At 37.3% G+C, this 17,704-nt stretch overlaps 1 protein-coding gene across 2 annotated transcripts in view; it reads left to right on the top strand.

Moving 5' to 3' along the window:
* Positions 1-17,704, top strand: part of L3MBTL3 (L3MBTL histone methyl-lysine binding protein 3) — a 91,285-nt gene that overhangs the window by 8,904 nt on the left and 64,677 nt on the right. For both annotated transcript variants that reach the window (XM_067293735.1, XM_067293736.1), the window contains exons 3-5: positions 12,167-12,278; positions 14,566-14,725; positions 15,743-15,884. In XM_067293735.1, the coding sequence (XP_067149836.1) occupies positions 12,167-12,278; positions 14,566-14,725; positions 15,743-15,884 (414 nt within the window). The remainder of the gene's footprint in view (positions 1-12,166; positions 12,279-14,565; positions 14,726-15,742; positions 15,885-17,704) is intronic.

The following is a 17,704-nucleotide window of genomic DNA, read 5'->3' as shown; positions in this document are numbered from 1 at the left end:
CAAAATCCAAGACGTCTCAGAAGTTAAGTTTGAAAAATCAGTCCTCTTAAAGTATAATACTCTCACTAAAAATCTTTTACCATCACTGACACTTATGGTCTTATAGTCATAGCTCTTTTTTTTCCTAAAAATAATTTATTTTTCTGCACCTTTGTCACGTGAGTGCCTTGAAATATGAATAATGTGAGTGCTTCTGAGGTTGGCATATTTTAGAAATTGGAATAATATTGGGATAATACTTTTACTTATATTTTTCAAACCGGATATCTCATGACTGAAGTAAATTACAACAGTTTTTATTTTCAAAATATTTTATGTATTATTTCTGTATTGTATTTTAATAATACATATTATTAAATATATGAAAATAATATATATATTTTAATGTATTAAAATAAAATGTTTATTTATCTGATACTTTTTTACAGTGTCCTCAGAAGGTATTCAGCTGTTTCAACTAGAAATACAGCTTTGATAGTAGAGACTTTCTTGCACTTATTTCCCGTTGGTTAAAGTCAGTATTTTCATATAATTCCATTTATACTAACACTGATGAGGTCTTCTCATAGTTTAATTTTTAAATAAAATCTCACAAATTCATTTAAAAAGAATTGTGGTTTTTAAGGAACTGCTATATACCCTGGTGCCTAATACAATTTATGTTGCTGAGGTGAAGAATCAAAAAACTGATTCAGGGCAGATTCATATCTGTCCTTCAGGACAGATATGTTGCAAGTGTCTTTTTTAGAATCACAGAATCATAGAATAGAATCACAGAATAATTTTTTTTGGAAAGGACATGAGGAGACCATCTAGTCCGACCCCTCACTTAGAACAGGGCTAATTTAGATCAGGTTGCTCAGGGCCCATGTCCTGTAAGGGTTTGGTTTTCTCCAGGGATAGAGATTGCACAAACTCTCTGGGCAACCTGTTCCAGAGTTTGACCAATCTCATAGTGAAATTCTTCTTTCTATTGTTACTTAATTGGAATGTCTCCTTTTGCAACTTGTGCCTGTTGCCTCTTGTCCTTTTACATTGCACCTCCAAGAATCTGGCTCCATCCTCTTTATATCCTACCATTAAGTAGTTGAAGACAGCAGTAAGATTTCTCTTTATGTTCTTAAGACTGAGCAAACCCAGTTCCCTTAGTCTCTCCTTGTATGTCATGTGCTGCAGCCCCAAATTGTTTTGATGGCCATCCACTGGTCTTGCTCCAGAATGTCTGTGTCTTTCTTGGACTGGAAACAGCACTCTATATATAGTCTCACTGGTGCTGAATAGAGGGGAATAGTGACTTCCCTTGAAGTGCTGGCTAGCCTCTTGCTAGTACAGGCCAGGATGCATTTTGCCTTCTTTGCCACAAGGGCACATTGCTGGCTCATGTTCATCTTGCCCACGAGGATCTCCAGGTGTGTTCCTGCAAAGCCACTTTCAGCTAGTCAGCCTTCAGCTTGTAGTGTTGCATGGGACTATTCCGTCCCAGCTGCAGGACTTCACATTTGCTTTTGTTGAACTTCATGAGGTCTTGTTAGCCCATTTCTTCAACCTGTCAAGGACCCTCTGAATATCAGCCCTGCCCTCCAGTCTATCAGTCACTCCTTCCAGTTTGGTATCATTGATAAATTTGCTTTTGCTGCTGGTGTAGATATAGAAGCCATTCTCATTGCCCTCCCCTTGTGTCAACTCCAGCTGAGCTTTGGGTTTCCTAATTTCATCACTGTATTCTTGGTGGGCAATGTTTCTATATACCTTCTCTCTATTGCCATTCCCCGCTTTTACGTTCTGCATACTTCCTATTCCATTTGAACTAGAAGTTCCCTGTTCATCCATGCTGACCTTCATCCACATTTGCTTGACTTCTTGCTCGTTGGTGTGGACCATTTTTGTGCTGTGAGGAGGTTGTGCCTGGAGATAACCAGATCTCTGGGTCCCTTTACCCTTTAGGGCAGCCTCCTATGTGATACTGCCAAACAGATCTCTGAACAAGTCAAAATCTGTTCTCCTGAAGTTCAGTGTTGTTGTTCAGGTATTCATCTTGCTCACTTCTCTCAGGATTTTAAACTTCACCATATCATGGTTGCTGCTACAAAGGCTGGCATCACACTTCACATCCCTGTCCATTTCTTCTGTGTCTTTTAATAAGTTCAGGCTTTTAAAATTCCTTTTTATTTTAATAAGCCACATTGTGGGAAAGGCAAACATAATATTGAAATGTTTGAGGAATATAGAAGGGAGCAATGCAAGAAAATATAATATCATAAATCACTGGTACATGCTTTGTTCAATTCTGGTTGCCTATGTCAAAAGAAAAAGAAAAGAAGCAAAGGGTGGGCTATAAACTCTTAGAGGAATGGGGAAGCTTCCATATGAAGAGAGTGAAAGGACTGGGAGGTGCAGCTCAGGGTAACTTAAAGAAATCACATAGGAAGATTCTTAACTATGTCCTGTTTAGGAAAGCATGAGCTTTATTTTAAGGTTGTTCTTATGGCCAACTGATTTTTATTTGGACACAAACAGGTATTTCTCTGCTTTTTGGACAGTCTTTCTTTGGTCCAGGCATTAGAAAGGAGACAGTCAGAGGTGAGATGATAATGTGTACAGAATAATGAAAGATACAAAGAGAGTCCAGGTAGCTCTTTCTGTTATTTTTTATAATAATGCAAGACTAAAGAGATGCTCAATGAAATTGAAATGGAACCATTCTAAAACCGATTCAAGGAAAAATATTTTCTAACAATGCAGAATTAACCTACTGGACCAGGGAATATCAGGAGTCAGTGAAAGACTGGACACAGATATAGATCACAGAATTACAGAATTGTTGAGGTTGGAAGGGACCTCTGGAGATCATCCGATCCAATCCCCCTGCTTCGAGCAGGATCAGCTAGAGGAGATTGCCCAGGACCATGTTCAGTTGGGTTTTGAATGTCTCCAAGGATGGAGACTCCACAACCTCTCTGGGCAATCTGCTGCAGTGTTCAACCACCCTCACAGTGAAAAACTTTTTTCTTCTGTTCAGATGGAATTTCGTGTGTTTCAGTTTGTGCCCGTTGCCTCTCGTCCTGTCACTGTACACCACTGAGAAGAGTCTGGCCCCATCCTGTTTGCACCCTCCCTTCAGATACTTACACACATTGATAAGATCCCCCTGAGCCATCTCCCTCCAGGCTGAACAATCTCAGTTCTCTCAGCCTTTCCTCATATGACAAATGCTTCATTCCCTTAATCGTCTTGTGGCCCTTTGCTGGACTTGCTTCAGTAGGTCCTTGTCTTGTACTGGGGAGGAGTCAGAGTCAGGTGTCAAGCTTCTGTTCTTAGCCATGCCATGAGCTTTTATGTCTGCATAGTCAAAAAGTCTTAAAATAATTAATATTCCTTGCATGCTGCTTTGAGCATACAGTATGCCAGATAAATATTGAGTATTTATGGAAAATGCTAGAACTTCAAATTATACAGGGGATAGGGAGAATTAGAAATTGTACATGTACAGTATGATGCATCCAAGACTGAAAAAGAAAATGTTAGTATTGTGTATTAGGAGTTCTCACAAGATGTTTAAACAAAACAGAAAACTTGAATTCCAGTAGAGTTTAAAATAGTTCACAAGTTACAGAATACCGTTATGTGGTAGACTAAATAATACATACTCATCTGAAATACATCAGTGCTTACGAGTTACTTCTGCATGGTGTGAATATAAATGTGAAATACTCTGGTGTTTTTTTTCTTCTTTTTTTCTCAAAATGCCTGTGCTGATTTCAGGCAGAAACACCATCACTTCAAGATTTAAATGTGTTCATTAAATTGGAAAAGCTGTAGTAATTTATGATCACTTCCTACCATAGTGACAGAAGGTTATGAAATACTTCTGAATGAACTTGTTTTCTAGTCCTGGTGTTTTGAAAGTGAACTGTCATATACTGCATGGACAGAATTTTGCTCATTGTTTCCATCTTGCAAATTGTGATTAAACTGAGAAAAAGATATAAATAAATTTGATGATAAAGAAATTAAGCTGAAAATAAAGTTGGGCAGCTACTATAGTAGAAAACCAAATATAATAGTAGAACATAAACTGTAGAAAATGGTCAGTTAAAGAAGAGCAGTGCTAAGTATTTCCATTCAAGTTGTAAAGAAGGTGACTGTGATTCAGAGTGCTATGTTTTTGAATGCGCATGTGCAACAACCCAAAACAGTAAAGTGCATCTTTTCCCTGGTCTCCTGAAATTCAATGCAAGTTAGCTTGAGATAATTAACATTTTGAAAACAACTTATTTTTTCTCACATGGTTATACAGCAGAAATATTGGTGGAGTTTCAGGTGATAACTAAATACAATACTTCTTCAGTGTAAAGCGAATCCTGTTGTCATGCAGTAGCAGGTGCTACACTTGTAATCTGGAGAGCCATTTCTCTCCTGAGGGAGAGGCCCTGAGAGTTTCCTGAGGAAACATCATCTACCAGGAAGCAGTTAAATTGCTACCTTCACCAGGAAGGCATTATTTAGGAGAGAAGCTTGATTCCCTCCAGGGAAGCTGGGGAGAGGGAATGCAGAGAAGCAAAGCAGAATAGATATTGTCTGACCACATGCAAGCTCCAGCAGATGAACCTACTGGCTCAGTCTTTTTTCACATAGAACACTAACTTTCTTCTGTTGCAGTCTAATCTTCATTGCCATAGATGTTTGGTTAAAACCTTGCATTGTAATAAAGTATGATTTTACCTTTTTATTAAAAAAAAGAAAAAGAAAATTTTATTTAAAATGATAAGACTACAGAGTCAAGTTAAGAAATAACAGAATTAAGTTTGCCTTTGGTCTTTAATTGGGCATCCTCATGTGTGTGAATGATACAGTCTAATTACGTGATCATGTACTATTTTACCACAGAAGAAATAGGACTGAAACGTGATTATTTAGTAGATGATAGTGGTTATCTCTGGCCTGATTTGCTCTAGATGGTGGAAGCCTTGTAAAGATCTGGGCAGCGGTTTTCAGGAAGAAAAAGAATAGTTTTGTGGTTAATGCAGGTAAATCCCACACAGGAAAGCTTAGTTCTACACTTCCTTCTACCACAGTCTTCCTGTGTGGTGCTGAACAAGTCACTTAAACCAGAATGTTGGCAGGTAGCCATTCCTTTTTTATTTGTTGTTTGTTTGGGTTTCCCTTTGAGATATTAGTGTCTGGTATTTAGAAATAATCTGGTTGAAATAATTAGGAGCCAGAGATGCTCTATAGGTAAGGTTCTGGATCAATAAGCATAGTCTTGGCAGTTGGGAGAGGAGATCTTGACTTCTGACTCTTGCCACTGATTTCTGTGTTACTTTATGGAAGTGTCTTTGCTTCTAGTCAAATGGGAATAGTAAGGCAGACTGAGTTTGCAGTGGAGAGAGATTTACTGAGAAGTCCTCAGGTACTAAGATAGTTCTTGAGCACTCTGAGGAGGGGAAAATTGAAAGAGACTGGGGAACGTCTAAGGATGAAGTACCTAAAGTTTAATCTAGAGAAGACTTGAGGTTATCAGTGATTTGTTGGGGAAATATCAGTCTCTCTTACTGAGGGAATGTTTGCTGATGATACCTAAGCTTTCAGTTTAGAAGAGACTCTTCCTTTTTCTGCTTATTTTGGAAGGTTGTAATTTGATAGTAATCCTTTCAGACTTTTCCTAATTGTGCCTATCCAGGTAGCAAAAACCTTTCCTTTTGGGTACAAATTGTTATCTGCTCTTTGTTACTTCAGGATTAGCCTATTGCAATGTTACTGAAGCATCTTAAAATCAGTTGAAGATTGATTGAAGTATTTGACTTTCTTGTTGAGAGCATCCTGCCAGAAGGAAATGTTTCAAGTGATAGGGGATCTGGGCTGCCCATTGATCTTGGTTTGAAATTTAATCTCTGTTGATTATGATTCAGGGAGCCCTAAATAGCCTTGGATCCTAATTAAGTTGTTTGTCTTTTGCCATACTTGTCAGAGCGGGAATGTGCCTGCTGGATCCTTTCTCATAGTTACAGAAAGGGAATAACTAGATACAGGGACTCATTTTCTTAACCTTATTTATTATATGTGAAAGAATCAAAGTTTTGTGACCAGGCAAGCTTCAGAGTTTGCATGCTTGCTGAGTTCTTTGAAATAAACTGGGAGGAGACTTCTCAGAATGATTAAGAGCTAGAAAAATACATTTTTATTGTCTTTTGTAAAAGACTGAGAACAGAGGTTTTGTTTCAGGAGCTATTTTGCACTGCTTTGTAACAGTAATTGTTAGAGTGCCTAGAGCTTTTTCAGATACGTGTGCTTTGTTATTTTGTTTTTTTCAAATAAAGAAAATAAACAGTCATTCTGTTTTCGGATAGCGCAGAGTAAATAAGACAGGCTCTACTGGTTGAAGAGAGAGTATAAAAATACCCAACAGCTGCCTCTTTTTCTGAATGCTATCCAGCCCATGCCTGAGGCAGGGGTTCTGTGGAAAAAATAGTATCTGATCTGACGTAAAGACTGTATCACACACACAAAAAGCAGAATGGTTGAATGGACAAGTTCTGGCATTTACAAACTTATTCAACTTAAATAGTATTTGAAAAAATAGTTTGGCATGTAGTAGAATGTGGTTGGACGTACAATGTCTACAGGTGATTCCTTTGCTCTAAAGAGAGAAGTAACTGTAAGATGCCTAAACAGGCTTTAATTGGTATGAACAGTCCCACTGAAATCATTAGGGTTTGTGATTAAAATCAAGAATGATAATATTTGTTTGCTAGCCAGAGATCTGAGTATAGTTCTTTGGATTGCATTCCTGGATTCCCAGGTCTGGGCCCTTTGACAGATTGCTGTGTAAGTTTAAGTTAAGTTAAGTTTAATTACCTCATATGCATGAAGAACATACCTGTCTTTTGGATCATGTTAATATTGCTGGTTCATCTGAACTAGTCCACATTCATACTGTTGTGTGGTCAAGATAAGTTTTATTCCTAAAGGTATTGTCAGAGTGCAATAACAATTGTGTTTATTGCTATAGACTCTTTGTCCTAATCCTGACCAGTAGATGGTACTGTTGGCTGTATTTTGTAATATATTTTAAAGTTGTGCATTAAGATACTTTTTTTCTCTCTTTTTTTCTTTTTGCATTTCAACTATATTTTCTTTTTCTTCCTTTTAGTTTCTACCTTCTCTCTTAAATAAAATTCTTACCTTGTGGAAAACAATGGTAGCCTTTATTCTGATTTGATCTCTGTGGATACTGATGAAATCTTGTACACTCTTAAAAGGGCAGAAGTAATACTAAACTGAAATAGTCTGATCTTTGTTCCTCTGAATTAGACACTTGCAGCAGTGGGGACTTAATTTAAAACTAGATCACATGTATTTTTTCCCTATAGGTTTGAGTTTCTAAGAATTAATCTGCAATATGGTAGAATCTTCTCATGTTTACAAATTTATTTTTATCTCACATTGAGTCACAAATGCACTGAATATTTTTATGAACTGTTGAGCAAGATAACTGAAAGTCTTTTTAACATATAAGTTCCCTAAATAAAACTACAGAATGCCTCCCAAGCTTCATGGTAAAGCAAAGGACTTTCATTAGAAGTAAAATTGTATTAAAGCCCCTGGAGAAGGGATGGGGGAAGTCCACCTGCATTGTTATGCTTACTCAGGTTCTGGTCCCTTTTGTTGAGAGAAGGTGAATTTCCACAGTTGAGCACAACCTGTGGTGGGCAGAGAATGACAGGCTAATCAAGAGAATGGAGCACCATTTTCATTAGAGGAAGCAGAAGGAGCTTGTTGTGTAAAATGAAGACTGAGGGTGCATAACTCCTTGCTTCAGATATATACCCAGAGAGTAAGCACTAGGGTAAAGAAAGCTATTTAATCTACAGAACAATGTTGGTTTAAGAACAAGTGGGCATAAACTGACTATGAATAAATGTAAATGGGAAGTTAGAAGAAAGTTTTTCAAGAAAGATTCTGGAATGGGCTTTCAGCAGAAGTACTGGTAATAAAAAATCTGACTACTTCTGACTTGCAGCTGAAACATTTATGAAATAGTTCATCTGCTACAGGTGCCTGCAGTAAACAAAGGTTTGCTCTCAATGATTTATCATACCTATTTCAGTCCTGTGTAAATTTTAATCCATTTTAATTATTTAAAAATTTTTACTGATAGTAATTCTGATGTCTGAAGAAGAATTTAGCTTGTAGACAGATAGAAATGGTTCAGGAAGTATTTGGAGTGTTTGATCTTTCTTTATTTAAACCTTGATTTTTCTCAGTTTGTTCTTGGTTTGTTTGTTGAGTGGACACTGAAATGTTCGTGGGGTTAAATTGACACTCATAAAAGCTGAAGTCCTGGTATATCAGGGCATTGTTTCCAGGGGATGTGAAAATGTATCTCAACTCTGAGTGGAAGGAATCTAGTAATGCTGAGATGGAAGTTGCGGTTTAATTTCCTCTTGATCCTTGTTGAAACGGCTAAACATGGCAGTTCAGTAAGTTTTATGTTGTATACTGTTGTATACACAGGAAGTTCCATCTGAATATGAGGAAAAACTTCTTTACTGTGAGGGTGACAGAGCACTGGAACAGGTTGCCCAGAGAGGTTGTGGAGTCTCCTTCTCTGGAGATATTCAAAACACGCCTGGATGCAATCCTGTGCAACGTGCTCTAGGTGACCCTGCTTGAGCAGGGGGGTTGGACTAGATGATCTCCAGAGGTCCCTTCCAACCTCAACCATTCTGTGATTCTATGATTCTGTGATACTTAACCACTAAGAATTATGCTCATCTTCCCAACTCAGTTTATGATATTTTTGTGCTAAACTAAAAGAACTTTAATAACCTGAAAATGTGTATTTTTGCCATTGCGGCTCACTGCTACATAACTTTGAAAGTGAAATTTTTTATCTAAATGTTATTTTTATTTTTGTTTATCTTACTGTAAATTTGCTCGTGAAAGCTGTTGAGATTGCTTTCTCTTCTTCCTTGCCTTCTTTTAGGACCTTCAACTCCATTGGATGGGATAGAGCATCATCTTCATAACAGGTCACTTAAACTTTGCAAACAGGTGTTTGGCAAAAGTCAAGTGGATTAAATTCATACTCAACAACCTTTATAATTTTTTCCCTTTTAAACATGGAAGAGACGAAAATTAAGCTTCTTCATGAGATTATTTAAAAGTACTTGGAAATGGCCTGACTTTATTTCTAGCAACAGGAATTTTACTGTTTGCTTTAATGAGGACAGGTTAGGCCAAAGATAATGCTGAAAATCTCTTCCTTCATCCAATGCATATTTGTATATGTATTTATATATTTTCTTAAAGAATCTCCTGACAAAGAAACAATTTTTTGCATCTTTCAAAGCTGCTGGTAGGTCTTCAGAGTTTAGCTAAATGGTACCATCTCCTTGTCTGTATTACCTGCTTGGAACTTCCAGACTGCCAGGACACCTAGAGAAATATATGAAGGTTATAGGAAGGATTGATCTTGTTATATTTTGGCTTGGATTGACAAAAATAGAGGAAATCTTGTGAGAGAACTTTTTGCTTATTTTTTTAAATTCTTGGTCAAGCAGATTTATATAAATACTGAAAATTTTCATTGACACATAAAAAAAATACCATTCATCTAAATCCTTTTTTATCATGCTTCCCCTAGTGGGTGGTAGTAGGCACATTGTTCTGGCAGCTCTTATTCTGTAATGCCTTTGTGCAGCATGTCGCTCTATACTTTTATTTATTTCATTTTTAGGCAGTTGTGTCGTAAGTTTTTGGTTGCTTTGCCTCCCCAACTAAACCAGAGTATGACTGCTCTAACTTCTGCATTCTCCAGTCACCTTCTGAGAACTTACCGTTTACTGTAATGCTGGAGTTCTAGTTTGGGAAACGGCAAGCAAAAGTAGTCCTATCTGTTACAAATTCACAGCTGAATAGGACCTGGAGGCCCTTGATGCTCACAGATGCAAGGCTGTAAGTAAAAACAGGAGTTAGGGAAGTCAGACTTAGCGGTTAGCCTAAAAGTGTTGTCACACTCTTCTGGGTGCTTAGACAGCAGAAAGTGGTCCGGCATCATGACCTGTTAAAGAGCTGTTTCCTTGGCAGTTAGGCCATCTCTGCCATGAACAGCCTCAGGTAAAAGGGCTGTCAGGAGCAGTGATCTCTTCAGTCATCTGTCTATGAGTCAGCTTGCTGGAGTTAGGTGGCCTGGTTGGTCAAAAGGCAAGTCAGGCCACTAGCAGAGCTGGCTAGAGTTACATTCTTGTGTATTACAGGAGGTCCTAGTGAAGAATGAATGTGTGTTTAGTGTAAGAGCTTAGCACTGATCAGATCATTCAAAAATATTTCAGGTGTTCATTGGACTGTTCAAAAATATGTTGGTGTATGCTTGTTCTGGCTGATGTAATATAAAGGTACAGGACTGTTCCAACAAACTGGTTAATAACCTCCATGTACACCTGTCAGTTGGTGTGTCACCAGATGCAGCACAGTATTTTAGTGTGTACTCACAGTCTACTTACTGAACCAGCTGTTGTAGAATTAGATCTCTTAAAAAACAACACAGACTTTGTCTCTAGCACCCACCTATTTCAGAGGCAGCAGACCAAGCACAAATAGCAAAAAGCAGTTTAACAAAAAGAGGAGCCTGATTGGGTATGTAACAGTCAATTTTAAGAGGCAGGGATTCTCTTCTGAATGATATCTCCGCTTCTTTTCTTTGCATGGAACAGTGTTAATAACCGTCTGCAAACCTGAATCTGAGCACGTGTTGCATTTGGTTGCCTTTCAAAGCTGAACTCATGGTCTTTCAGTCTAGATGGATAGATTGTCAGTTTGTCCGCACTTGCAGATCTGTTGTAAGTGTAATAGATTATAAATAAAAATCTTGGCTTCAGGAATCATATGACTGTGTGAGGTCCTCCTCTTCTTCCTCTTCCTCCTCTCAGTTTATTATTTCTTAACTACTAGGATTTCTTAGGACTTGGTGAAACTTTCTGAATGCTGAGATTGGAAGGACTGTATTAGTGAAAACCCACTGCTAACTGTGATACATAAGTAATGAAGCTCACCCTTGCACACACTGAGGGTGGTTTATTTTCCGTACCATAGCACAGTAGTCCAAAGTGAGTGGAAATGCTTCATCCTAGAATCTCCTGAGGCACAGAGAAGATGAATATAATGTCAGGCAATTGTTCCCCCTCTCATTTTCCCAATTTAAAATTGCCTGATTAGAGAAACAGAAATATTCTTCATGCTGCTGCCACCAAAGAATATTCTGGCAGGTGCGTACAGGGAAGCTTTGAAAGGCTCTATCTGACATAATTTTTCCTGTTGATCTCCTTTAGTCATAGCAACTCACTACCAGAGAACTGTCCTCTGTGATAAAGCTCTAAGAGTTACACCACTTTGCTTTAAAGTAGAATATCGTGGACAGAATACTGCCTTTAGTTCAACCCATATAACCAGCTGGGCCTACAAAAGTAGTGACTGGGAAGCTGAAGTTTATTTTCATCTGGTAGCACTGTAATTATTACGGCATTTGGAAGATGCTTTGCTGCTGGCAGCAGGATGGATATAACTCACAGTGATCCTGTGTAAGCACAGCATGTGGGATATTGTTGAGCCTTGCTTCTGGCTGACAGTAATATCACATTCAGCCTGTAATTAAACAGTTCATAAACTGCCTTGAGATGTTTGTTTATGTGCACTTTACAGCAGAGGAATACTGTGCTTTTGGGGGATGCTGAAATTTCTGTATTCTGTGAAACGCTTGTATTTGCCTTTCAGTTCCCTTTTCTTTGTCAAAAGTACTCAGTGATGGGAGTGCATTATTTTGCTGGCAATGAAAAGCATACTGTTAGTTGTTTTTCCCAGAAATTTGTTATTAATTTTTCTATTCTTGTGTTAAAGGTGGATATTGATCTGTGTATGTGTGTGGATGCATCTATATCAATATCTATTAAAAATAATATTTTTAGATAACAAAATGAGCTTGTGTTTTGCTTTACAGAAACAAGAAAGGCTTGTTTCCTATTCCTTGGGGATGAGCAGAAGCACTAAGCAATTGGATAATACAGTGAGGATACCGTGTAAAAACTACCTAGGTTTATAGAAGAAGAGGTCCTGAGAGAGCATTAGGAAATTTTTACTGTACTTTATGCCATTTGTTTTGTTTTCTCAGTTTAGAGTGAATGAATTTGGAGCCCTGGAAGTGATTACAGATGAAACTGAGATGGAAAGTGTTAAGAAGGCAACTGCTACTACAACTTGGATGGTGCCAACTGCTCAAGAAGGTCAGTTAAGAGACTTGGCATTTTCTGTGGTAGACTGTTTTTTGTTTGATATATCAATTTCTCTTAAAGATTGCCCCCCCAAATTTAAAAAACTTACTTACTTAATACACAGAGTATTTCTGATGATGTTATTTGTTTTTTAGGGTGTGAATAAGTATCAGAATAAATGTGCTTTAACTTAAAGGGAATACTTCCACTGTTAAACATCTGAAGTTGAATTATAGCCATTTTCTTCTAACACTAACAGTAAAGTTTTCTAAGTTTAGGTTTCATATTTTCCTGTTATGCTTTATTTAATTTGAAGAGTAGCCAATTTCTTACTCTACTTTAAATTATTCCTATATTTTAGACATTGTTTTTGTTGAGTTGGTTCTCCAGACTGCCCACAGACTTTGCTAGCTGCCTACAGTTAATTTATGCCCAAAGCACTGTGGATTGTAGACAGCCTTCACATAAAATATTATGTGAATATTATGTGAAAGCAAACAATAGTTTGCTTCTCAACTGCTGTCATCAATGTCAATGTAGGTCTGCACTGTTCCCTTGCTCATGCTGACTATGCTTTTTTACAGTGATAAAAATAAAAAATTAATAGCCACATACATTTATCTTGAATGGTAAAATTCAAATAGTTATGTAGTATCTGTCTACGAAGCAACATGCTACATGAGATGCTGTGTTTCCCGGATGTATATTACTGATGTAAGAAAACACCTTTTTTGTCCAGGGAAAGTTGGTTTGCATGGTCATAAATTCTGAAAAATATTTTTGATACAATGACTCCAGCAATGGTGGAGTAGCATGCAAGAGAATATAACAGCTGTTTTTGTGACTGTGCGCGGCTACCTAGTTTTTGTCTTTGTTGATGTTAGATTTTATCAATCTTATTTTTAAATATGCATTCTAAAACTTCTTTGAAAAACAGGCTCTCAGAATTTCAGTTGAATAACTATCAGTAACTTTCCACAAAAAAAGATAAGCAAAGTCAATGGAAAATTTTCTTTGCTACTGCCCCACCATTAAGCCTTAATTTTCATGTTAATTTTATGAATGAGTAAAAAGTTTCTACCAGTGGGAAGGTAGTTTGGACTCACCTGTGAGGTCTAAGACTTTAGACTACAGCTACTCTGTTCTGTAGGTCTCCAGGTCACTGATAGTTTTTCCAAAGATTCAAGATCCAAATCTGGGACAAGAATGTGAACAATGTAATCGTAGAATATGCTTCAGAGTAGATGCTCTCTTTAATTTGTGAGATCACAGTTTCCTGCAATAAAACAGATAGTTTCATCCCCTGAGTGTGGTAAACCTAAAAAAATTATGCTACTGAATTAATGTGTTTTTAGTATCTTTTGAATTAATTAATCACCACATGTCTTACACTGCCCTTGATTACTTTATGGGTCCCCAAAGATATAAATTTGCTAGAAGTATCAGTTGTGAGAGGAAATAGTTGTTTTGAACCATTCACAACACTGGACTGTAAAATGTAACACACAAACAATGGATTCTCCTAGCGGAAATATTCTGCAAACAGAAAAGTTTATTTGACTCCATTTTGAAGGACAGTTCAGCACTCAAGCAAAAGAAATAGTCTGTGACTGGAAATTTGCCTTTCTGGGGGGAATCAAATTGAATTTAAAAGTATACAGCAAACTAGAGAACTTTATGGTGCTACATACTTCCCTGTGAGGGAAAGAAACAGAATTCTCTCCTCAGCTACATGCTGCTTGTAGGGAGTCCTAGGTTGGGATGAGTGAGTAACTTAGTCTAGTATTTGGAAATCTACTTGCTACCAGTTAGTGATTTTTATTTATAATAGATTTCAGGCGTGTTGAACATTAGCTACTGAAGTAAAAGACAATAGAATGCAATCAAGGATTTACTTCCAGAAATAAGTTCACCTATTAAAAGATAAGTCCTGCAAAACCTTTTTCCCAAATGACTCTTAATATGGGTCAAAAATCAAGCATGTCAGCAGGACATGAGGTGATAAAGTCCATGCCTTTGACAAAATTCGCTCCTTCCATGATTAGCAACATCAAACTGTTAATATCCTCTCCGTTCCAGTGGTGACAGAAGCATGAAATCAACAGATTATTTTCTGTAGTACTGCAATATGAACGTGACTTATTTGTGGAATACTGACCCCATACAGGCAATGAGTCTCATTCTTCATTCTGGCAAGAATGGCATGAGTTCAGCTTTCTATTTGTTTGGCAAGGCCTACTAGGGATGGTTGGAAATGTATCGCCTCTACCTAAGTGAAGTTACTTTTTTCATTGTTCAGCCTTTTCAGAAAAGACAGGGATCCCCACAAAGTTGAAGGAAACTGCAAAAGTGGATGGACTTGTTTTCTGTGAAAACTGTTATCGCTATGGTACCATAGAAGAATTTGTTCCTGAAGGGAAATTTTGCAGCCAGAAATGTGCCCAGCAAGTAAAAAACAAGTAGGTGCAATTATAAAGCATAGATACAAAGAATTTGGCATAAATGCAGCATGAGATAAACATGGTGGGATAAAACAGTAATGGTGGGGCAAAGGGAGATACTAAGCAGCCACGTTTTCATGAGTCTACACCAGTTTATAATGTTCTTTCACTGTTTTTGGAGCGAATGTATTACAGAATATGAAACCTTTGTTTTTTGTCTAACACTGATGTTGAAGGCGGTCTGTTTTGCACAGAAAGCGCTATGTTCTACTGTCAAATGCAAGCAATGAAACACTTAGTCTATGGGATGCATGAATCAGTGGCAGACTCCCACCCTGTTTCATAATCATTGGAATTAAGATAATCAGTAATGAGATGGTTGGTGTGGTAAGTTAATTATAATTAAGTATAAAAGCTGTATTATAGATGACAGTGAGTGGAAACATGAACATGCTGTAGTTTCTCAGTTGCTTTTCTTTCAGCTAGTGCAGTTCATCTCACCACAAATGAAGATTTGTGTTCGTGTGTACATTCTGTATAGTATATTGCATTATGGCAGTTTTTAACATCTATGGCTTTGTGCATTTGCCTTATTTTTAGTTAATTGCTTTGAAGCTGTCTGTTGTGGTTCCTTGTTTAGCAATTTACAGTCACATACCAGCTTTCTCCAATTGGATTTCTCAGTCTTAATAACTACTTCTTCTTTCCTTTCTTTAAACTGCCCTGCAGTCCTAAATATTTCTCAGTTTGCTTCTCCATGAGGTTTGATGGTACATGGGAAAGACACATGGTTTAAAACATGCAGAACTTGTTCAGTGTAGGCTGACAGCTTTCCTCTTGCAGTTGCTGTTGTATGTCTTCCAGACTAATTGTTTTGACAGATGTCATTTTCAGTAGTATTTCTAAGACTATATTTTGAATGATACCCTGGGACCTACAGACACTTGACCTTCAGATTTACTTGTTTTTTTACTTGTTCTGTGGATGTAAGAAGTGAAATGATATTGGCTTTATGTCATTGTGTTATTCTTGTAGTAGAGAACCAAAGGAGGAAAAGTCCAACGTGGAATGCAGTGGCGAAGATGATTCCAAAGGCGTTCGGAAGAGAAAAACAAAGTTGCCTTTCAAAGAAGAGTCCAAGGATAATGGAGAGAAGAAAGAGAAGCCTGATGAAACTGTTAGTATGCATCATAAACCCATTCCTGCAGATATGTTTAGTGTGAGTTTTGCCTTTTATTGCCATGTCGGTGGCACTCACACATCACTCTACAAAAGTGATGAAGTAACTGCATTTAACAAAGCCACAATAAACAGTCGGTTCACTTACCAGTTTAGTTATCCCTTATTGCTAAATAATAATTATTGATAATAACTCATCTGAGCTGCTTTTTACCTTTTGTCTTTTTTTAAGAAGAGAGCAAAAGGAGTTTAATGGAAAGATGATACTAACCTAGACTTGTTATGACTTGAACACAGAAAAATAAATACATATTTCCTTACAATTGTTACTTTGTCAGGCTGCACATTGATAAATGATTATAGGCCAATAATTGATTTGCAAAGAAAACTAAATTTAAGTTAGAGCATAAATTTGATTTTCTTAATTTAAATTGCTTTAAAGAAAACAGCCAAAGATCTGCATTGGTTTTCATCCTTTCAGTTAACAGGACTTTCTTTGATTCAGGAGGGAGTGTAACTAAATTGCTTTCTTTCTGGTCTTCTAGCAAGCAATGATTACCGCATTTGCCATGGGTAATTATAGAGATATCAAAACACATAAAATTAAAAAAAGCATCCAGGTGTTAAAGATAACAGATTTAGCCCAAAGCCTTCCTTGTGCAATGAACGATAGGTGAACTTGTCTGACAGTATCTGAAAAACATGCATATTTTTAAAATGCGTTTTTAAATGATGGTTTAACATACCGATAGAAACAACAATAAAAGTGTCCATTATTTCCTGTCTTGATCTCCACTACTGTACCTCAGTCACTTAAAACTCAATATTTACTTTTTCTTAAAACTATGTCAGATTTTCTTTGTTGCTATGGCACTTTCTTGATATGCCCCATATCACTGACCTTCTTTTTGATCTGATGGTCCTGCATTGATACAAGCTTGGCCTTTTCAATTTCTCGATGCTTGAACTATGTCAGTGTGATACAGTTTGAACTGAGCGTGTTTACAAAGAGGAATAACCTAATTTTCAAGGTTTTTCTTTCTCACTTTAAGAAAATACATGTGGCTCTTGCTGTCATTGCCCTGCTTGCTCTGTAATGCTTTTGGCATATTCCAGTTTCTGATGACAGTTGCTACCTAGAACTGTTTGCTGGCATTTGGGAGAAAAATTTCATCTGAGCTTGACCCATCTTTGCTGGAGCACTGCACAGTTATTTATTTTTCTCATCCAGAAGCAGCATATACAGTGTCAAAGGCTTTGTTTTTTTTTTAATTTTGCAGAATACTGTAGGTGTTTTGGCCCCTTATAAACCTCTAGCTGGCTACCAGTTTATACAGGTGTTTTCTTAGGGCTGTTGTAGGACATGCATGCAGAGATGTATCACTGTGAAAGGTGGCTATGGAGTATTTATTAAAGGAGTGAAAATGAAAACTGAAAAAATGAGAAATGGACGGTGGTTTAGTTTTGTTTTATGTTGAAATGTAATGTGCTTTGGAGTACATTTTGTTTTTTCCTTTTGGAATTATACTTCATTTTAGGACAACAAATAAACCTATCATTGTACCTTCCCATTATACTTTTTTTCCCTGAAGGTGTCAAAGCTATTGGGAGAAGCACAGGAAGAAGGGGAGAGCACTGCAGTTATAGAAATGTGCAAGACAGAAGACACACGAGTTGTTAGAAGGGAATTCATAGTTGTCCAAATAACAGTGTCTTAGGCAAAAGCTGGGGAACAGCTTCTTTGCTTTTGCACCTTTGCCCTCCCAAATGAGTACCTGTTCTATTCGTTAGTGCTAACAAAACTGTTAATGAACAACC

Source organism: Apteryx mantelli, chromosome 3 (assembly GCF_036417845.1).
Source record: "Apteryx mantelli isolate bAptMan1 chromosome 3, bAptMan1.hap1, whole genome shotgun sequence".
NCBI classification, from domain to species: Eukaryota; Metazoa; Chordata; class Aves; order Apterygiformes; family Apterygidae; genus Apteryx; species Apteryx mantelli.
The sequence above is the reverse complement of the archived record's forward strand: the minus strand, read 5'-3'. Positions and strand labels throughout refer to the sequence as shown.